Below are 23,201 nucleotides of genomic sequence, written 5' to 3' on the forward strand. Positions count from 1 at the left end.
ATATCCACTGTACAAGAACTGTTTTGCAGAAACAAAGCTTCAAAATTTCATGACTTGCTTATGTTTCATCAGATTTCAGTTAAAACTTTACCATTGAATTCGTAAGATTTTACACTTTTTATCAGACTAACTTATTTTTGGACTGGATTTCCCCTTTAAGTCGAATCTGTTGGGACCGATAAAAACACTCTGACTTCCGCAAAATTCGACTTCTGTGGAAGTCAATTTTATTTTCAACTTAGATTTCCTGATGAATTTTCATCTTGCCATGTCTTTTCATGCTTGTATTGACCATTAGATTACAACCGACGGTAGCAATATGGTGTATGTATATAGTGTTTTTGTTTTGGTTGAGTTTGTATAAAAGAATCGAGAAGCTCAATTAATGGACTGTGATAATTGAAATGTGTTGCATGTAATGTCTTTTATGCGGTCACAACCATCGTGATAAGAGTAAGAATATGGGCAAATTACATGTATTTATCTCCATTCTTCACTCTTGATAACTCCTGATCATCATCAATCACATCATTCATCATCAATAATACATGTACAATCATCAAAAAGTGCAGAGGACACAAATAGTCATATGAGTGAACACAAATCTTGTTCTGGTTTTGAGTTGGTTTTGTACACGGTAACTTACATTGACAGAGTCAAGATCTTATGTTCATATCATGTGGCTTCACCACCTGAATCGCTGAATATTGGTACTAAACACATACCTATATCATGTGGGCTATCACTTAATGTGTTCTCGCTTAGGGATACACAGTGCATGCCGCGATGTGGTTGTCGTCACATACAATCCCCTGATATGATACACAAAAATTAAAAAGCCCAACCCATGCGTTTGACCACCAGCAAACGAAGCTAGAGTTCGGGATGGCATTGGTGTGTTGGTAGAAACCATGTGCTAACATTATTCACTGCAGATTTGTATTGGACCTGGCGGGGTTGGGGTGAATATACATATCATGCGCTCACAAGTTGATATTTTACAGATCGTGTCAGTTCCGTACCTGATTATGAAGGTTTTTTTTTCTTTTCAAAACCCTACTGCGCCCGTGGAAAAAAAAACAAAAAAAACTTTGACTTGTTTGATGGAAATAACGTGTTTTCACACAAATGTGGACTTAAAATTGTATCTTCGACATAGCCTAAATTCAACATGTAAATTTCGACTCGTGAAACGGTGAAAGACTATTTTGAAGAAATAAGTAAAGAGAATATGGGGACTTTTCTGGAGCTTTGACTTGACCGAGTTTTCGGCCTGTGCAAGGTCAACTTAGGCAGGGTTGACTGTATACTATTACATGACTGTATTTTTGTCTGTATTCAGCTTTAATATCAATTTCAGTTTCGATTAATTTTCATGTATCTCAATGAAAAATGTAACAGAATGAGATGATACAGCTTTAATACAGCTTTAATGTGGTTGCTTTGATACGATAAAAGAAAGTGTGGTGCTTCTTCTTGTTATTTTCTACCAACTTTGAATTACTTTTACTTCTTCAGTTGAGGAGTACAAGGACTTGATTGATATTCCCCTCATCCGAGCCAGTCTCATCTCAAGCTTCAGCAGGTGAGCCCTCTATAGTCCATTTAAAGTACAGTTGGTGTGTCGTCCGTGTTTATGACAGCTCTTTGACCAACAAGCATTATGTTTGTATGACTACATCTGTGTAAGAAGACAATTCACAAAACAATTGTGTGTACTTCATTCTAGCAGTGTGACCACAGGAAAGGCTTGATACAGTCTCTAATGACATTAATCCATGGTACCCTCTATAATCCCAGAGCAAGCTATGTGTACATATGAATTAGGAGATAAAAATAGGTGAACTCTGAAGGGTGATTGGAACTGAGCTATTTGAATGTTTTTTGCCATCTCTTCTAGGAATCCTCAAGTGAAGCCTATGGTTCATATATGTAAACACATGGTGGACAGACTGGAATTCGTGGAGGATAGTACCATTACCAAGGAGGGTAGGTCATCTGTATTCCAGACTGTGTTTTAGATAGTTACTATGGTAACATTGTCATGCACCACTGTGTGTTTTCTGAGGTCTATCATGACTGTATTGGGTTGCATGTTTTTTGTATTGTTTTTGTACTTTTGTATTTTGTTTTGATTTTTTTTTTAAAGTGAAATCCCCATCTCTACTTTTCCTGCCCAGTTTTTCTTTGCTCAACAGCAAGGGTGAGTTCCAACAGGCTCACTTCGATGAAAACATTAACTTTCTTTTGAGTGTGATTTTGGTTAATCTTTTCAGTCCTTTGGTATGACTGTCTCACAATATTTTCATGCTTTCTTATGTCCTTATAAAAGTTGTGTGCAGTTGCTGTTACTTGCAATAAGTATGTTGGCTAAATTGTACAAGAAACGCTAGTGATATAGATCGGTAGATAACTTTTGCACTTGTACTTCACAGACTACCTTGGAAATTTCCTGTATGAGATCTTGTTGCATGTTCCTGAAAACAAGGCCCAGAGTCTAAAGCCCCACCTCCAGCTCCTGTTTGACAAACTTTCAAAGGAGGTGAGTGAATATCTCAAATCACCTGTTGCTAACCCCAGGTCACTGAAGGTATGTGATGTGAGATCACGGGGGGTCATGATCGACAATATAAGAAAACAGATACATATAGGCAGCTACACTCTCTATTTGTTTGTTCATTGACATGTAAGATTACTTATTTTGATTGTTCTTATTATCTATGTATGGCTTTGTCTTTATCTTGTCATATACTTCTCATCCTTGAGTTTTATTCACTTATTGAGATTAAATTAGCTCACAATATGAGATTAGCAGGTGAATATATCATGTTCATAAATCTGACAAGTTTTGAGATAATTGGAACTGTGAAATCCCTTATGTGTTGTGTCTTCTAGTTAATAGAGAGAAAAAAAGTTTAATTTAGCCAGAGATATGTTGACACTGCTTTTAAACATTTCATTTTCCCCCTTTAGCAAATAAAAGGTGGCTCATAGAAATGATTGAGGTATATCCTCTGTGTATATCTCTCTCTAGGGACTGGTAATAAACGGAATGCGTTACAGAGGCATGCGTAACCAGTTGGACCGTCTCAAACTTCCCATGCTGAAGCGAGTGGCTGTGAAGCTCATCAATCCAGATGAAATCAATAGCAACCGCATCGCCAACTTCGATATTCTCTCTTCTGAGGTACAGATTGCAATCCTTGCCACCACTGTAGCAATTGATAATGCTTGATATGGATGAGAATTACTTTCAAAACCTATTTCTGGTCGTAGAAACTGTTTGCATTGACTTGTGGGAGTTTACACACAATAGGGTTGTGTTCTTTGTCTATCTGTACAGTCCCATCATCAAAAACTGAATTTTAGTAAATGAATAAAATGATGTTGAGGCCTTTCTTTAGCTGTATTTTTTTTTTCTTCATTTTGCATACAGTTTCTGGGTCCTAGTCAGTTTGGTGGTTATAAAGATTTTGCACCAAGCATGCTAGTCACTGATACCTGTATTTGCCTGTATATGAAAGCTTCTACATATATTTCTCATAGATAAAACTACAATGACATAGAACGATGTGTCACATTGTGTGCTTCCAAAGGACTGTTGGTTGCCTGGGTGAGTACTATTTTTGTTGAGTAGCTGTTTTTGGCTTGAATTATGGATGTACAAAGTTTGATGATGTTATTTTCCACCAGGATGTGACAGTCGAGGAGCTGGAGAACCATTTGGTGGAGTTGAAGGAGAAAGGAGGTAACCTGAGAGGTATTCTCAGGAGACTCATCCTGGCCCATGCCAATAACAATGTAAGGAAATTTTTATTCTCATGATCCTTTCCTTTTACAGCAGGTCTAAGGGTTTAGATTACTGAAAACATTACAAGGTTTACACAGGGCTGCACACTTACTCATTTTTTCTACTGGTCCGACCTGTCTGTTGGACCAATAGATACCCAATTTTTAATATTTTTTACTGGTCCATTCCTGACAAAGTTAGTGGTCCGACAGTGATTTTTACTGGTCAGGGACCGTCGGACCAGTGCCAGTGTGCAGAGTTGATTTACATGAACTGCTATTTCTCTGCTGAACTATAACTAAAGGGAATTACAAAGAGCCAAGTGTTTAGACAAGGCCTATAGCCTCAAATAAGTGTCTCCATAAGCTGGACTTTTGAATAAAGTATCTTTTATGAGATTTAAACTTTTGCACTAGGTTTGTAGTATTTCTGTGTATTTGTGTGTAAAGAATTATGATATTCTCATTAAAGATAAATAGAATGCTTACTTCAAGTGGACATACCTTTGTGTGGTTGTTAGCTGAGTATTAGATTCTTGGATACTCCACGTATGTAGCCAAAGTTGTGACCTGATAAACCAATGCATTGACTTCACCATTCATATTTTGTATATGTGTGAATAACATAACTGAAAAATGTCTGTATCCTATGATAATAAATTTCAGTGGGAGTACTGATTATTTTAAGCATTAGGTCATGTGACTTTGTGTGAATGAGAAATCGGTCAGTGTGTAACATATTATGTCACAGGTTGGGATTGTAAGGCTCCATTGTGAAGCATTTTTTTTTTAAAGAAATGAATAAGTACTGTGGACTTAAGTGGTTTGGTATGCATGGGATCAGGCCTTTCCATTCTCACTAAATTTGCCTGACATGATGTAGCCTGAGACATGAGATTTTAAGCAGCTGTTGGTTTGCCTACATGTATGATAAAGATCTGAACATTGCCTACGTAATCATTCATCAAGAGTTATGCAGTAAGCCTACAACAATCTCTATGACTATGTTTATTTACATTTTATGCACACTCTCACCTGCATTTACTGCATTGACTTTGTAAACTACAAGATTTGTTATTCACTTGACTAAAAAGGAGAAAGTCACTAGTAATCTGATCAGGATGGCAAACTCTCTCATCAGAATGAAGAAAGAGCCATTGAGCTGAGGAGGCAGTTTGATGAGGCTGGCTATGAACCAACGGGTGCCATGTATGCCTGCCTCATTAACATGTATTGCAACAAGGAAAACTTCAGCCAAGCTCTCAAGATCAAGGAAGAATTGTAAGTGAATTTTTCTCTTGCAGTGATGATATAACCCACACTGCAATATGTTTTTTGTTTTTTGTTTTTTGTTTTGTTTTTTGCAAAGAAGTAAATGCTGTTTTTAAGTTCTTGTATGCTTTTCTTTTCTTTGTTCCCCCCCCCCCTCTGTCTACTTACTCTCCCATAGATGAAACTAAATAAACACACAAACATAAAGTCATATTTTTAAAGAACAGATAGATATTCAGATAATAAATCTTAACCCTATATAGGCTATTTATCAACCGATTGTGACCAAATTGCTGTATTGGTGTCTTGTCGTGTATTTCGTAAGTATGCACAGTCAAAATTATGATATCTATGGTTATTACCTCCGCCAAGGGGGGAGGTTATGTGTTCATTACCGTTGGTTTGTTCGTTAGTTAGTTAGTTTGTCCGTGTGCAAAATAACTCAAAAAGTAGTGAACGGATTGGGATGAAACTTGCAGGAAAGGTTGAGAATGACACGAGTAATAAACGATTAACTTTTGGTAGTGATCCGACAATTTTGCGGGAATTTATGAAGGATTTTTGATATTTTGGCAGGTAGGGTCAATGAACTTGGGAGTTCAGGCTACGCGTATTTGAGGTTTGCCTGCGCGCACTAAAGTGTGTGCTCTAGTTTCTGCTGGGGCGAGGCGCGCCGTGCAGCTGAGGGTTTATGACGTAAACAAAGGCTTCTATGTTGGGAAATAGGGCGACTTTCAGCACACCATGCTATAACTACGTATGGGTGGAAAATCACTGATATCTCTATGGAAGAACAAGATCAGTAGTGGAAATGAGCTACATGCTTGGCGGAGGTCTGCGCTCTCAGAGTGCTTTTCTAGTTCTCATTTTGCCTAATTGATTATGCTTTTTTTTTCATGGAATTCAAATTTTTTTCTAGTTTATGTTATATTACTTTGTTACTAATCTTTCTTTCTCACTGTTTGATTTTTTGTATTTATAGAATAATTCATTGTAATCCATCACCAACATTATGAAAATGTGAAATTGTTTGTCCACTGACATTTTTAGACTATTTGGTGGATAATTTTCCTGTTACTTCTTTGTTTCCCAAATTATTTTGTATTTCTTTATTCTTAATTGATTGTATATATCAATGTTTCCATTCTTTTGTTGTTTTTAATATGTTTTTTTATCAAGAATACTTTATGATAGCCAATAGGGATGTCATGTGAGGACAAGCAGAAAAAGAAAAAAATATTCTTTTGACAACACCTTCTTACCTACTATTTTTGGTGACAGTGGTCAAGAATATGTGCATTTCTCCCACTACTGATTTTTGCGAATGAACTCTTTTAAATGTGTGTGAGATGTGAAAGAGTAGTCATTATATTTCAGTATGAGATCTTTTTTGCAGTGAAAAAAAAAATTCTGCAAAAAAAATTTTGAAGGGATATTTAGCACCACCCCCACCAACATGGCTGTTTGGGGTTAAGAAACATAAAGTATTGTATTTTTATGTAATATTGTTGTATTTTGATTTAATTTTTTTTTTCTATATCAATGCTCGAAGAAATGTTAGTATTAAGCACTATACAATTGTTATTTATTATTATTATTATTTATCATTATTATTGTTACTTTGATTTACCATGCCATGAAGACCATGTATACACTCTAAGCTCCATGTCACTTCAGTCCACAGCTTAAGCTGTACTGAAGGCAAATATTTGGCAGTAATCAACTTTATCCTTGGCCTTTCTTGTGTGCAGGAGCAAGTTTGACCCCAATTTTAAGCTCGATGTGGTCAAGTACCGTTATCTGATCACTTCACTGGCCAAGGAGAACAGATTGCCGGGTGAGTGTCAGATTTCTAGTGAAAAGACAATTTGTTCAACAAGAATGACAAGAAAGAATTGCCATATTGGCCTTGGTACCAATATGATGAGATTCTTACAGATGAGTTGATGAAGTCATTCCAGAAAACAGGAAGACCTCATGGAGACCCTGACAGCTGCATCTTATTTTTATGCCTCCGCCACGAAGTGGTGCCGGAGGCATTATGTTTTCGGGTTGTCCGTCCGTCCGTCCTTCCGTCCTTCCGTCCGTCCGTCCGTCCTTCCGTCCGTCCGTCCTTCCGTCCGTCCGTCCGTCCTTCCGTCCGTCCGTCCGTCCGTCCGTCCGTCCGTCCGTCCTTCCGTCCGTCCGTCCTTCCGTCTGTCCGTCCGTCTTTCCGTCCGTCCGCAATGAATTTTGTGGACAAGGTAACTATCAAAACCTGTTGAGGTATCCTAATGAAACTTGGCATGTATGTGTATTAGGGGGTGAAGTTGTGCCTATCAACTTTTGGGTGCACGTGCTCAAGGTCAAAGGTCAAAAGGTCAAGGTCAAATACATAGAATTTCACTATTTCCACCATATCTATGCAATGCCTGAAGATATTTTCTTGAAACTTAGTGTATACATGTATTACCCAATTTAGATTCTCTGGTGAAAGGTTGGGTCATGAGGTCAAAGGTCAAAGGTCAAAAGGTCAAGTAAAAGTATTAAAACTTCTTTTTTTTCTCTGTAAATTGGATAATTGTTCAAGGTATCTTCATGGAACATAGTATATGTACATGTACTGACTGGCAGTGATTATCTAGAGAATGTAGGGTTCATGGGGTCAAAGGTCAAGTGCAACACTTCCCTCATGTTCATGCAATGCCAGCAGGATTATTATTTTTTTTTACACTTGGTGTATGCATGTGTAACCTAATAGAAATTCTCTGGAGAATTTTTTTTTTCTTTTTCTTTTTGTCTCAAAGGTCAGAAGGTCAAAGATCAAGTGAAAGTGCTGAACTAACTTTTTCCTCCATATCTCGGAAGTGGCTCAATTTATCGTGGAACTTACTGCATATTTATGCATGTTCTACCTGAACGTGATTATCTTATGAATTTTAGGGTCAAAGGCCAGATGAACATGGTAACAATTCACTATTCAGTATAGAAATTGCACTTTTTCTCCATACCGGTACCATGAAAATTACTGAATGCATAAATGTATGAATGGGTCAAAGTCAAGTTAAAGTCCTTAAAGGACAAGTTCACCTTTATAAACATAAGGATTGAGAGAATGTAGCAATATTAGTAGAACACATCATTGAAAGTTTGAGGAAAATCAGACAATCCGTTCAAAAGTTATGAATTTTTAAAATTTTTGTGCAGCAACCGCTGGATGAGAAGACTACTGCAGTGTATGAATAACTTGCGTACAACAATATAAGGAAAATATAAAGAGAATTTCACAAAATTCCATCTTTTGAAAAAAGTACACATTCCCCTGACTCGTTAGCGACAAATGTTATGGGCAATATTATTCCCCCTGCCTTAAGAAAGAGGCAAGTCAAGAGCTCTTTTATTATGCGAAAAAAGTGAAAATATGTTCAATTTTCTTTTACATTTTCTTTATACTGTTGTACGCACATGACTCACAAGCTGTAGTAGTCTCCTCATCCAGCGGTTCCAACACAAAAATTTTAAAAATTCATAACTTTTGCATCGATTGTCCAATTTTCCTCAAACTTTCACTGATGTGTTCTACTAATATTGTTGCATTCTCTCAATCCTTATGTTTATGAAGGTGAACTTGTCCTTTAAATCCCCAAATACATGCTCTCCTATTCATCCAATTAAACCAAGGTCAAGGAAGGTGAACATTCAACACATTTGTGACAAACTTGTCATTTCATTATTTTGCCAGTTTTGTGAAAATGTAATCACACATTGTCCACATGTACTATCTAGACCTATTAGGAGAATCATGAATGCATTATGGCGGAGGCATACCAGTCGCCATAGCGACATTTCTAGTCTATATTCTAAAACACAAACCTCATTGAAATATTCTCCAGGCTCACATAGCACTTTCATCTCTGATTTCATTTAGCATTTATACCTGATTGATAGTATCTGATACTAGGAAGTGCTAGGAATACACTGTATTATTTTTTTAGAAGATGGTCATCCTCTCTATGTCATAAAGTGAAATGTAAGTTTTCAGTTGATATTTCACAATGTATCACTACACTTCATGGTCTGACCCTCAGATGCCCTGGACATGGTGCAGGAGATTAAAGAGCTGGCTGTAGAGACTGACCGCATGGAGAAACAGGTCTTCCACATGTTGAATGATCTAGCGCAAGCTGGTCTGTCTGAAGAGGTGGAGCGTCTCTTTGAGACCGTGGTGGAAGTTGGGATAGTGAAGCCAAACAACAACCTCTTAGGACCTGTGGTCATGGCTTTTATCAACAGGTCAGTAGTACTGGTCTTTGGTGAAGGACAGTATGTCTGGTATACTTCAAGATGTTATAATCGCTGTTTGTCACCAAGAGATAAATCTTAGGATTTTAGGTGAAGGAGAGCATTGTTTCTGTGATGTGACTTGAATTACTGGACTTGTTAAAAAATGAGTGATATTACTTTTACAAGCAAATACATTCCTTGACAGTTCACAGATAACTTGTATGATGTCTTGTTTTAAAGAGTACTGGAAAGACAATGTTATGGACATTAACTTGCAGCCCTCAGTCTTTATTTCCTTTTCTCTATGTTTTAAAAAAGGAATGTGTGGAAGTCAAAATTGACTCTTAAGTGGCTTTTGTTACTCTTCCTAGTTTAAACATTCCCGAGTAATCTCACTTTATGAAGTTTCACAGATCACTGTTAACATTACATTTTACAATCCTGATCACTCAATTTCTAACATGCTACTGTCATATGACCACTCTGTATTGGTGTAAAGGAACGACATGACAGGAGCCTTGACATGCATCCGAGACTGTCAGGCCAAGTATAATATCATGCCTCACTTTCAAGATCTTCTTGTCAAACTGGTAGAGTCCGGAGAAACTGATCAGCTTCAAGCAGGTGAGTCCTCCTGTTAGCATTATTCTACCTTGTGACAGCATTACCTTTCCTTGTGATAGCATCATTCTACCTTGTTATTGTATCATTTTACCTTTCAATAGCATCATTCTGCCTTGTGATAGTATCATTCTACTTTACGATAACGTCATTCTGCCTTGTGAATGATGTTATCATCTTTGCACTAGCATCATTCTACCTTGTGATAACATAGTTCTACCTTGTGACAGCATTACCCTTTCTTGTGACAGCATCATTTTCGTCATTGTGCATCAAAGGCACTCAGCTGCATCAAATGAAGCCTCCTGAAATGTTTTATTACCTTTCAAAATCATTGTACTGAAACCATCAATTGTTTTGGAATATACACGTAAAAAGAGATATTGTTATGTACAAAATTATGTAAAATCCCCTTAAGTAATTCATCTCTTTGTTAACATAGTTTATATGTAAAATAATGTTAAACTACTGATAGCATCGTAAAGGACAATGACACCTCCCATGGATGTTTTGTGACGTAGAGTAATATGCTATGATGCTACATATTGTACATTGCCAACAGTTTGATTTTTGACAAAATCTTTAGAATTACCATCTAACTCTAGTGAAGATGATTTGTAAGCAAGTGGTGTGAAAGGAAAAAGTCAAGAAATGATGAGAAATGTTCAATCTATGATGTGATTGGCTTCATCTGTTGGCAGCCATGGACTTTGCCAGTCAGCAGCATGGAGACATCAACATGCTGTATGATCTCATCTTTGCCTTCTGCACTACGGCTAAGTACAAGGAGGCCATGAAGCTGATTGAGGTGAGTAAGCTGTGGTCCTATCGTTGCTGTGGTCCTATCCTAGCCGTGGTCCTATCATAGCTACGGTCTTATCCTATCTGTGGTCCTGTCATAGCTGTGGTCCTATCCTAGCTGTGGTCCTATCGTATCTGTGGTCCTATCCTACCTGTGGTCCTATCCTACCTGTGGTCCTATTGTATCTGTGGTCCTATCCTAGCTGTGGTCTTATCCTATCTGTGGTCCTGTCATAGCTGTGGTCCTATCCTAGCTGTGGTCCTATCATAGCTGTGGTCCTATCCTAGCTGTGGTCCTATCGTATCTGTGGTCCTATCTTAGCTGTGGCCCTATCCTACCTGTGGTCCTATCCTAGTTGTGGTACCATCCTAGCTGTGGTCTTATCCTATCTGTGGTCCTATCCTAGCTGTGGTCCTATCCTAGCTGTGGTCCTATCCTAGCTGTGGTCCTATAATAGCTGTGGTCCTATCGTAGCTGTGGTCCTATCCTATCTGTGGTCCTATTCTAGATGTGGTCCTATCGTATCTGTGGTCCTATCCTAGCAGCGTCAGGCCATCACTATGAACAAACCAACCTTGGCAGACTCTGTTCTTTACAGGGACAGGTGTCAATTATCCATACAGATTTACTCAATAATTCATGAATTGTCCATTTGTGAAGGTTCTGCTAATGGCTACAATGTCATGAAAGACCTGCAAAGTTGTATGGAGTCAGCAGAATAGGCTTGCAAAATATATTGACAGTTCCTTGTGTGTCCTCGTCACATGAAGATTTCAGAGACATAAAGTCTGCCTGTCTGCCAGGGCATAATTATTTTATGTCACCATAATGTGGGAAAGAGCTTTTGAAGGTTAAGGGTCAAAGCCAAATGTGGAACCATCATAGTTTTTAAAAAATGTCACAAAATTCATTCAAGTGGGTATACATGTAGTTTGAAGTCATGATAGTAGAAGTTCATGTACATACTAATGTGGATGTTGTAGAAGAGTCAGGAATAAAAGACCGATGTTATGCTGCATCCTGCCTGTGATGATATAGAATATATTTATATCCCTCACAAATTGCTTCTCGTCCTCTGATTGGTCAAGAGCACTGTAAACAACAAAACATAATTCTAGCATACAAATACGCGTATGACTATTCTCCCTAGGGAAATGGTAAAAACTATATCACGCTGGTGATTTTCGCGCCTTTTTTGCTTCGCGTCGGGACGCGATATATTTCACGTGTAAATGAATGGGTATCACAGCACCTTTGCTTCGTGAGAGATTTCATGTACAAATGAATGGGTATCGCGGCGCCTTCACTTCGCGAGAACCACAAGGCACGCATACACTCAATACGTGTAACGTTAGACTCAGAGAGACTCTTATAAAGCCCTCATTCTACCTAAAAAGATGATCGTGGCATTGTATTACGTTACAACAGAGTAGGCGATATCGTACATCTGTAATTAGACTACACCAATAAGCACGCTAGGGCTCTTCGACGTACCGTAGGCCTAGATCTATTCTAATATCTAACGTTGGTTAAGCCTCATTTGGCCCTGGTTTCGAAGATGCATGTGGTGACTCATAGAGATATGCCAATAGAAGATCGTTCAAAGGATTTGGTGCAATGTATGAGAAAGTATGATCCCCTAACTACAGTATGCAAGATTTGAGGTAGTATCTATGCCTATATCCTAGTGTAGGACTGTCTAGTTTTGGGGAGTTCATGCTTCGCCGTTGAAAGTTGGTCTCGCAGTTCACTAACTCGAGCGACCCACCCAAAAGATGTTGACAAACTGCAGTAGATAGTAGGCCTGCTTATGCCATTATTTCTAACGTTAGCGCAAGTTAGATCTAGTTAAGTTCTACCTGTTTAACAGTAGACCCTAGTTCCCGTAATCTCATCCTAATAATTATTTTTTAGAGTGTCTAACGAGTTAGAGTCTAATGTTAACTGTTTATGTTAGAACACAAATCACATGAATTTACAGTGGCACTCGATGCTTTAACTGCTAGGATTTTTCCAGTGCCTAATCTAACCTTAGACTCGCTGTTACTGAATACTACCCAAATTTACAATGTATACTTGCATTTTTAACAGGAAATGATAGTCCATATTCATATACAGACAGCTAGAAAGACGACAGAAAACACAATCAACTGCAGCTCACAGTCACATCGCTGATCAGCTCGAGCACGCACATCACCGCACCAACGTACTTGTTGACAGATCGGATACTAGTAGGCGTATTGCATTGTATGAAGCGCGTAGTGAGTTTGCAGTTTGCGCACGTTTACCAGTACTAGTATGTTGTACAGCAATGCACCGAGTACACTTTAGCGGCTGAGCGCGCAGTTGTCTCTTCATAGTACGCGTACGTGCTGCCTTCATGCTGAACTGCTTTCCCGAGCGTGAATGACTTGTCAATCTTCTTGAAAAGAGTAAAGCAAGATGCCCTAAAAAAGGGGGTAAATTACAGAATACCATCAGTCGAATACTCTTAAATTCATTGGGAGGGATATAAAACAAATATACCAGGCCAATTTTTCGAGGCACCGGTTGAAACTATGTGCCTTCGGTGACTTCAGTAGCACTATTTTCTTCGGGGCTGCGCCCCTCAGAAAATAGTGCTACTGAAGTCACCTCATGCGCATAGTTTCAACCAGAGCCTCTCAGGCCTGGTATATTTGTATAATGTGATACTCTAGTGAGGATGGGGCAAGTCATGATTTCACAAGATTATATATCTTCCTCTCACAGACCCCAGGCATGATTGCTAAGAACCGTCGGCTGCAGTGGTACGCTGAACGCTGCATTGGATCCAGCATGGTGGAATCACTGGAGCAGCTGACATCGATGACCAGGGATCTCTATGCCTGTGACCGAGACCAAATGTACTTCTATCTCATCCAGTTACACAGTAAGTGTTGGCATCCCATGGCTTCTCACCGAAAAAGTTCATAATGTAATACATTATTGTCTTGATTGAAAATGCAGCAAAATGTAGATTGAGTGCTTTGAAAAAAGGTATTACCACACTCTCGAACTGAAAGTAAATGTTCAAAAATTAATGAAAAAACAGTGTCTGTCTGTAAGAGGGTAAGAATTAATAAGTTGCAAATCTATCAGCAAACACATTATTCAAATTCATGAAATTCTTCCGTCGAGATGTTTTCATTGCAACTGATTGAAAAATTGCCCTACATTGACGTAAATAAGCACTGAGTTGATACGCCCATGATTTTTTATCATGACTACGACAAAAACACTGATCAATTCAGTGCGTATTTGCGTCGATGTAGGGCAATTTGTCAATCAGTTGCAAAGAACATTTTTGTGTAACTGAGTGGATGAACAGATGTGTAAATGACTTTAAAAAAACTCTTTTACTTTCTTCATAATTGACCAGACATGAATGAATGGAATGTTTGAGTGGATGAGATGACCTGCATTGGTAATACACAGTCCTTCCTTCTAAATTAAATATCAAGTTGTGATAGTGAGAAAGCTTTGATAGAAGTGCTTTGGCAGAGAAGCACTTGAAAGACACAGACCTGTGTACCTTGTGAGTTTTTTAAATGTCTAAACACACAGTAGGGCAATAGAAGCTTGGGGAATCAGCACTCAATTCTCATACTTCTAATGCCATCGATATCTCCTTGAAAACTTAGCTTTTTTTCTCATGTATAAGACGGAACGAAAAAAAGGAAAATGAATGTAAAGTACATAGAGAATCTTGTAGGGTACTATGTGCTATATAAATGCAAATCATTGTTATTATTATTGTTATGATATTTTGATGGTGGCTGTAACTTGATATTCTCTTTTGATTAACATTGTCTTCTTTCATTTCCCAGCACGAAACAGTGATGTGGACAAATGTCTGCAGGTTTGGACCACCATGCAGGAAGAGGGAGTAGTTCCCAGAGATAGAACATTACGTTACCTTGCTAATGTTCTCCGTTCCTTCAACCGACCTGTCCCTTTTGAGGTTCCTCAAATTACTCCAGAGCAGGTTAGATGAAAGCAAAGTGTCATATATATTCCTACTGTCAGAGGATGTGACATATTTTTTAAAGGTGCTCACAGGGCTTTCCCCGAACAAACATGTATATCCATGTGTGAGGTGATGAATTTTATGAATTTTGAAGGGGGTGTGTCCCAAACAACTGATCTTAAAAAATAGATAAATAGATGAATAAATAAAACAAAAAAGGTGTAATATCAGCCTCTTCTTGTAAGATATTTCAACTTTAAAGTAAAGAGATACTTGACTTCAATATTAAAATTTGCAATGAAATTCTCAGAGACTGGAAGATTGCCTACAACTGCAAGCATTATGTCATGGCACTAATTGTCCCCGCCGAACGAGTTCGAGCAGGGGACTATGAAACGGGCTCCGTACGTGTGTGTGTCCGTGTGTCCGTCCGTGTGTCCGTCCGTGTGTCCGTGTGTGCGTCCGTGTGTGATCAAAATCTTCAATTTGCTACTTCTCTGTCATTTATGAGCCAATTTTGATTCTGTTTGCTTTATATGATAGCACTACATGGGAGCTTTGAAACTTCTACACAGAATTCCAGTCGTGACCTTTGACCTTGACCTTTGACCTATATTGTGCATTTTGCTACAAAATGCTACTCCTTCGCCATTTCTAACCCGATTTCGATTCCGTTTGCTTTATATGATGGCACTAGGTGAGGGCTTCAAAACTTCTACACAGAATTTTGACCTTTGACTTCTTTGACCTTTGACCTTGATTTTTGACCTATATTGTACATTTTGCTACAAAATGCTACTCCTTCGCCATTTCTAACCCGATTTCGATTCCGTTTGCTTTATGTGATGGCACTAGGTGAGGGCTTCAAAACTTCTACACAGAATTTTGACCTTTGCCTTCTTTGACCTTTGACCTTGATTTTTGACCTATATTGTACATTTTGCTACAAAATGCTACTCCTTCGCCATTTCTAACCCGATTTCGATTCCGTTTGCTTTATGTGATGGCACTAGGTGAGGGCTTCAAAACTTCTACACAGAATTTTGACCTTTGCCTTCTTTGACCTTTGACCTTGATTTTTGACCTATATTGTACATTTTGCTACAAAATGCTACTCCTTCGCCATTTCTAACCTGATTTCGATTCTGTTTGCTTTATGTGATGGCACTAGGTGAGGGCTTCAAAACTCTACACAGAATTTTGACCTTTGCCTTCTTTGACCTTTGACCTTGATTTTTGACCTGTATTGTACATTGGCTACAAAATGCTACTCCTTCGCCATTTCTAACCCGATTTCGATTCCGTTTGCTTTATGTGATGGCACTAGGTGAGGGCTTCAAAATTTTTACACAGAATTTTGACTTTTGACTTCTTTGACCTTTGACCTTGATTTTTTACCTATATTGCACATTTTGCTACAAAATGCTACTTCCGGCGGGGACATATATTACGCACCGCGTAATTTCTACTTTTCCTTGTTGATAGTTACATTAATGTCCCAATTGCATAATGAAGATCCTTGATTTGAAGGTTGGGTTGATTTACTTGTTACAAGTTGTGTGTGTTTTTTAAAGCAACATCAAAATAAACAACTTAACAATTTCAATTAATACAAAGTTCTAGGCAAACTTGGTTTTCATGATATTGTGGGATATGATGTATAAGATCGAATATGAACTAATAATATACTGGTTGATTGGAAGCAACAGTAATATCTACAAAATATTTTGTAAAGATATTATATTGTCCTACTGGAGGATGATGCTGCAACCCACAAGTTTTTACAGCCTCCTGTTTTGTCTATGTGTATGACAATTATTGTATTGTGGCAATTTTATACTTGATACTTTTATAGCTGTACTGATTAATGTATCTAGTAAGGATAGATGAATTAGCTAAGTACTGGATCACTAAGGCAGAAACGTCCACAAATTCTGTGAATTTGAATATTTGAACAAAATGGTATTTTGCAGTATTTTGCTGTTTTATTTTGTTTTAGCTCAAGAATGAAGACCTGAGTTTTGTTGACAAAGTGACACACATACTGAAATCTGGGGTAAGTGTGAGACTCGGTTTCCTTTTCACCTTCATGATCAATGTACAATCAATGTTCAATTTCAAAACACTAAGAGAAACACAAACATCGCGCCATCAAAAAAAAAAAAAAAAAAATTACACCAGAATACATAAAAACACAGTACACTGACAGTAAGCATTATGCTTTATACCAGCATGTTATTTCCTGCTACCTTATCAGACATCCATGGCAATCCCAAATGTAATACTGTGCAGATTGTTCTGTCTTTTTTTTAAGGAAAAGTTAGATATGCCAAAGACTGTCACCCTCTGCTTCTAGAGTCTGATTGTTGAAGACTAGCAGGTTCTCAGCCTTGTGTATCATTTCTTCTTGCAGAACCTAGATGGTGCTATAACCCTGTTGAAGGAAAAGATGTCTGGTGGAGAGAAAGTTGAATTGGCCACATTTGACCAGGTCATGCTTGAGATTCTGAAGCTTGGCAATATTGAAGATGCTCTTGCAGTCCAGAAAATGTGAGTATATGGACAGAACTTCAGCAGCTATCTCAGCCTTGGAAAATCTTGTATTCTTGTGCCCAATGATTTTACTGAATGGCAACTCCAGTTGATTTCTGATTAAAGGTATAATTGACCATTTTCAGATGAAGTAAAAACCCAGCATTTGTGCTTCAAAATAGTTCTAAAATATGAGTTAGGGATAGAAACAACCAATGTAAAAAGTTGAATAAGTATAATGGATGTTAAGTATTGTTAAATATACATAATGTGAACAATAGTTAAGATAAAAATGTTTCCAGACTAAACCGTCTGCAGTTATGGTTTATTGAGAAAAACAGTGATATCTCATTTTATTTTAGGATTTATTGCAGAATTCTCGTAAGTTAGGATGTTTTGTGATACAACTGACCTATAGTCGGGTACCTAAGGGGGGGTCACCGTGCACCCCCCCAGGACTCCTCGAAACTTACATTTTCAGGATCCTCATGACATACCAAAACATAATCAAGATGTTAACAGGAACGAAAAGTGGCTGTTCTAGGTGAAATTTAATGTATTCTATTGTTTTTCATAATTTCTTATGTATTTCTTTGTTTTTCAACTTTTTCAGCTTTTGTTTTTTCTTTGTTTTTCTATTGGAAATTGTCACTGACCACTTTTCTACCATAATTAGCACAAAACTAGTCAATGAAAGTGATTAATTGTAAAAATAATCAGGTTTTCATGACTTTCATGACAGAGCACCTGTTTTCCATAGGAAATGTACACAAAAGCACAAAATTGTGCCCGTTTTGGAACGACATTCCGTTACAAAAATGGGCGTGACTTCGCAAAAGTATGCGGGGAAGTTGCAAATTTGGTCTCAAAAGTTGCGTGAGACTTGAACAAAACAAAGTCAAGTAAGTTTCGAGGAGTCCTGGGGGGGGGGGGTGCACAGTGACCCCCCCCCCCCCTTAGTACCCTACTATGTAGGCCCTACATGTAAGCACATATATATTATATACATACATATATATATATAGCACACCCTGTTGTCGTGGAAACAGAAGAAATTCATTTATGTTGAACGCACCCATGAAGTTAAGTGACTTTCGGTTAATCAAAAAGAAAGATATGGATAAATACTTAGTAAAGCATACCACCTCCTTAAAAATGAGATTATGTGAAAAAGAAGTTTCGCGCTATAAATCTGTCGCGAGGCTTCTTGACTTTGTTTGGTCAAGTCTCGCACAACTTTTGAGACCAAATTTGCAACATCCGCGTATACTTTTGCAAAGTCACGCCCATTATTGTAATGGAATGTCCCCCCAAAACGGGCACAATTTTGTGATTTTGTGTACATTTCCTATGGAAAACAGGTGCTCTGTCATCAAGGTCATGAAAACCTAATTATTGTTACAATTAATCACTTTCATTGAATAGTTTCGTGCTAATTATGGTAGAAATGTGGTCAGTGACAATTTCCAATAGAAAAACAAAGAAAAAACAAAAGTTGAAAAAGTTGAAAAACAAAGAAATACATTTTATAAGAAATTATGAAAAACAATAGAATACATTAAATTTCACCTAGAACAGCCACTTTTCATTCCTGTTAACATCTTGATTATGTTTTGGTATGTCATGAGGATCCTGAAAATGTAAGTTTCAAGGAGTTCTGGGGGGGGGTGCACGGTGACCCCCCTTAGGTACCCTACTACTACTCATATGCATCAAATGTGATATCTTGAACATTTTTGAAATCACTGCTCCCAAAGGTAAACAGGACCTTTAAGTCTTAATTACGGATAGCTGTGTTCACTTTTGTATTCTAGTGGCTGCAGACTTTAGGAGTAATATGGCAGGAGTATAGTGTCTATGCCACTTGTTTACCCTAATCTGGCATCTGACGTTACCATTATTGAGATATCTTCATCTTCTTACAGGGCCGAGTCCTCAGTGAGCTACAAGCCTTCTCCAAATGTAATGAACAAACTGATGATAGAATACATCAGAAGGGGAGACATTCAAAGTAAGTGATTTTAGTTTTATTTGTCAAATGTCTGCAGAAGTAGCTTTCTAGGGGACATTTCCACGGAACCAGTGATGTTTGTTGGAGCAGAAACTGTAAAAGCTGTATGCATATATATATGTCACAATATAGGAGTGTTTGCCAGGAGAGATGGCCATATAATTCTCCTAGTGGTCTTTTCACTCGTGAAAAATAAAAGGGCAAGTCCACCTCCATATACATAAGAATTGAGAGAATGCAGCAATATTAGTAGAACACATCAGTGAAAGTTTGAGGAAAATCGGACAATCTATTCAAAAGTTATGAATTTTTTAAGTATGTGCTCAATCACAGCTGGATGAAAAGACAACTACAGTGTATGATGTCACATGCATACAGCGATGTAAGGAAAATAGAAAGAGAATTTCGCAAAACTTTACTTTTTGAATAAAGTGCACATTTCTTCGACTTGTTACTGACGTATGTTTAGGGTAATATTATTCCCCCTGCCTTCTGAAAGAGAGAAATCGAGTGTTCTTTTGTTATTCAAGGAAAATGGGAATATGTTGAATTTCCTTTATTCTTTCTTTATATTGTTTTACACATGTGACATCACAAGCTATACTAGTCTTTTCACCCAGCCATGACTGAGCAAAAACTTCAAAATTTCATTACTTTTGAACAGAATGTCCGATTTTCCTTAGACTCTCACTGATGTCTTCTACTATTATTGCTGCATTCACTAAACCCACATGTCTGTGAAGATCAACATGTCCTTTAAGTTATTTGGCATCTTGTTCATGTGATCACAGTAGTAATGAAACTTGTCCCAAATATTGATATGATGCATCATACCTGGCAACAATGATCAAACCACAATATCATCAATATTGATTGACATGGAATAAAAATAACACTAGAAAATGATACAGTATAATCTTGAAAAGCAGAGAGTGATAAGAGATCAGAAGAAACAAATTAACAAATTAGAAATGAAAGAGACAATGAAGTTGCTTCAAGTTTTTAACACGAAGTTACGAGTAGGAATGTATTAAATCAAAAAGAAAAGGAAAAATATTTTAAACATCTGTATTGATTACGTGTTTGGTGTAATTTCAGCTGCATTAAAAGAAACTACCAGAATAAAGGTTTTGTTTGATTTGACTTCTGTGACGACATGCTTCTCTATATGACTTCAATAAGGTGCTGAGAATGCCTTTGACCAGCTGTTGGAGAGTGATTTAGTGAGGCCATCTGGACTACGACTGCTGTGTGAGAAATACCAACAGGATGGAGATGTGGACAGGCTTCTCTCACTCAAGGACAAATTTGAAACCAAGACTTCTATGCAGTTTCCATTTTCCAAAGCTGTGCTGGGGGCATATGCTGTCAAGTAAGTTTAAAGTACCTAGACTGTATGAGACTAAGACACCAGACTAAGAAAATTAATGAACAATGTTTGCAATGCTTGTGCTTCCATTTTAGTCTGGTGGTAAAAAAATGTTGGTAGAAATATTAGGCAGGTTCGTAAAGTCCTGTATGTCTAAGCATTCATTATGCCATTTGACTGTAGACCATGTTCTCTTAGGTCGTGCCCCTTGAGTTCCGTACATCACATTGAAAGAGAAGTATGCTCAGAGGTAACACAGGTAGTCATGCCATGCTCACGATTTCTTTCTGAGGTAGTTAATGAAGGAAGTTCTCATCAACTTTCAACTTCAGCATGGAGTAATAAACTATATCACAGATGATGAGGGATAAATGAGAATTGCTTTGTGGTACATATTTACAGTTATGCTGCAGTGTTCATGTGTTCAACACTTCACTTCAAAATTGCTTTAAAAACTATCCATTCAAGAAATTGCATTTTTTCTTTTAAGAGAGATGAGTTATGAAATTTTGGAAAAATGTTTGATATGTCTTGCAAAGTGAGTCGTGAAATTAATATTAAGCCTCTCTGTTTCTCTGAGTTGGTAATTAAAGGGCTAGTACAGTTTTGGTAGAGATGAGAATTGGGCTTTTAACTTTTTGCGAGATACCAAGAAAACACTTATGATATTGTACAGAACATACCATTTTGAGAGGAATTCAAAGTTTATTTGACGAAAATTGGGTTTGGAACGACTGAAACATCCAAAAACAAAGTAAAACAAAGCGATCGTAATAAAGTGTGGGTCCCACACTTTATTAGAATCGCTCTTTTTTGATATCTCAGCCATTTTAAAACCAATTTTCATCAAATAAATGTTGAATTCCTCATAGAACTACATGCTCTTTCACATTTTATAAGAGGTTTCTCATTATTTCACCAAAAAATGTTAGAAACCTGGAATTAGGTCTCAACCATAACTGTACGATCCCTTTAAAATTGATTTAGATGTGTGCTTCTTGTTAAAGGGACAAATGATTTTCCTCTGTTGATTAGGAATGACATCAGCAGTGCACTCCAATACATTGAGAGAGAGATTCAGGTAGAAAGCGGCAAGACAAGACGGATTGGATTGAGGTCGTTCTTTCGAAAAGTGATTCAGAAGAACTTATCACTTGATGAAGGTATGTGATATATTCTCTTTGGATATAAACACAACCACTGTCATGAGATGGAAGATTTTGAAAATGAAGTTTTTGTAGTCACCTGAATGCTTTTCTTCTTCAAAGGGTTTGATGGGTCGTTACCATGGAGATAAGTAGTTATCAGAAGCTGTTGAATCTGATCTGATAATGGAGAGAGAGAGAGAGAGAGGGAGAGAGGATGTCGTATCTCGGAGAATGAAACGTTTGTGTGCTTGGTGATCAGGATGCCTGGAAGATGCCAGGAGTAATCTAGTGGGCTTCTTATCTGTACAACTTAATCTACATAGTCATTTGACTAACCAGCAGAACCAGACAATAGAGCACAAAACATTTATGTGTTAACAGAGGAACACTGGTATTGATAGGTTGAGCATTTTGACATATGTAGAAATGTTAACTGACACACCATGGAGGGTCTGTACACATGAAGTCCTGTGAGTTATATCCTGTATTGTGAGAATGTTTTACTGTTATCTCACAGTGTACAACATGGTAGACCGTTTCTCTGCTCAGGAGGTGGATGGGCCAGCTTGGCAGCTGCTCTACGCCCAGCTGGATAGTATGAACCTGGAGGAGGCCAAGGCAGTGGTTGAGGTGAGTCCCACCCCCCCCCCCCCCCCCACCCCACCTATCTCTCCTCAAAATGGCTTTGGCTTGCCTGTATTCTAGTGATCACGTCATGTCATTGAAATTGTGAACAGACTTATGTCATATATCATTACCCGTATCAGGCATCTGACCTGTAGTTCTACAAAATTGTATTTCCCTCGTACTACGCGCAAGATTACGTGCCAGCAGAGAGAAGAGGAGCAAAATTTCCATATTCCCCGCTTTGGCAAACATCTATGGGATTTGCGTGTTAAAAACGAGGGGAATATAGCATATGGGCACTTGGGTCCCACTCATACTGTTGATGACGGTTTCTCGCAGAGAGGTTTCGCGACGAAGGGCAAATTCCCATAGGTTAACATGCAAAACTAAAGGACGATTACTGTTATTGTGTGAGCTGGCTCTTTCTACGCGCACTACATACCCAAGTTTCGCAACGGAGGGCAAATTCCCATAGGTCAACACGTAGAAACAGAAGACGATCCCTGCGCCTGTGTGAGTTGGCTGTTATATGCACGCAGTGTACCTGAACTGTGTATAGGGATGCAGCGCGCAATCTGGTGTAGAGCTCGAGCTAGCGCCGAGTAAAATACTAGTACATGTACAGTGAATTGGAAAGTTGTAAAAAGTTACATTGTAATGATGTATTTCACTGCTCGAGATGTCTGAAATGGATAATGATAATGATATAGACTGTCTACTTTCGGGGGATACGACATTAATTGCCCTCACTAGAATTGTATTGCCATCGTCTTTGACTG

At 38.0% G+C, this 23,201-nt stretch overlaps 1 protein-coding gene across 1 annotated transcript in view; it reads left to right on the top strand.

Moving 5' to 3' along the window:
- LOC139718055 (leucine-rich PPR motif-containing protein, mitochondrial-like) overlaps positions 1-23,201 on the top strand; it is a 49,672-nt gene that overhangs the window by 23,422 nt on the left and 3,049 nt on the right. The window contains exons 16-33 of the mRNA XM_071629546.1: positions 1,519-1,585; positions 1,901-1,989; positions 2,436-2,542; positions 3,035-3,187; positions 3,694-3,801; positions 4,931-5,070; positions 6,813-6,898; positions 9,129-9,333; positions 9,824-9,948; positions 10,647-10,753; positions 13,499-13,658; positions 14,596-14,753; positions 16,735-16,791; positions 17,149-17,285; positions 19,193-19,278; positions 20,461-20,650; positions 21,683-21,810; positions 22,313-22,425. Of these exons, the coding sequence (XP_071485647.1) occupies positions 1,519-1,585; positions 1,901-1,989; positions 2,436-2,542; positions 3,035-3,187; positions 3,694-3,801; positions 4,931-5,070; positions 6,813-6,898; positions 9,129-9,333; positions 9,824-9,948; positions 10,647-10,753; positions 13,499-13,658; positions 14,596-14,753; positions 16,735-16,791; positions 17,149-17,285; positions 19,193-19,278; positions 20,461-20,650; positions 21,683-21,810; positions 22,313-22,425 (2,216 nt within the window). The remainder of the gene's footprint in view (positions 1-1,518; positions 1,586-1,900; positions 1,990-2,435; positions 2,543-3,034; positions 3,188-3,693; positions 3,802-4,930; positions 5,071-6,812; positions 6,899-9,128; positions 9,334-9,823; positions 9,949-10,646; positions 10,754-13,498; positions 13,659-14,595; positions 14,754-16,734; positions 16,792-17,148; positions 17,286-19,192; positions 19,279-20,460; positions 20,651-21,682; positions 21,811-22,312; positions 22,426-23,201) is intronic.

This window comes from Diadema antillarum, unplaced genomic scaffold (assembly GCF_040938485.1).
Source record: "Diadema antillarum isolate AM-2024a unplaced genomic scaffold, OU_Dant_1.0 scf00000087, whole genome shotgun sequence".
NCBI classification, from domain to species: Eukaryota; Metazoa; Echinodermata; class Echinoidea; order Diadematoida; family Diadematidae; genus Diadema; species Diadema antillarum.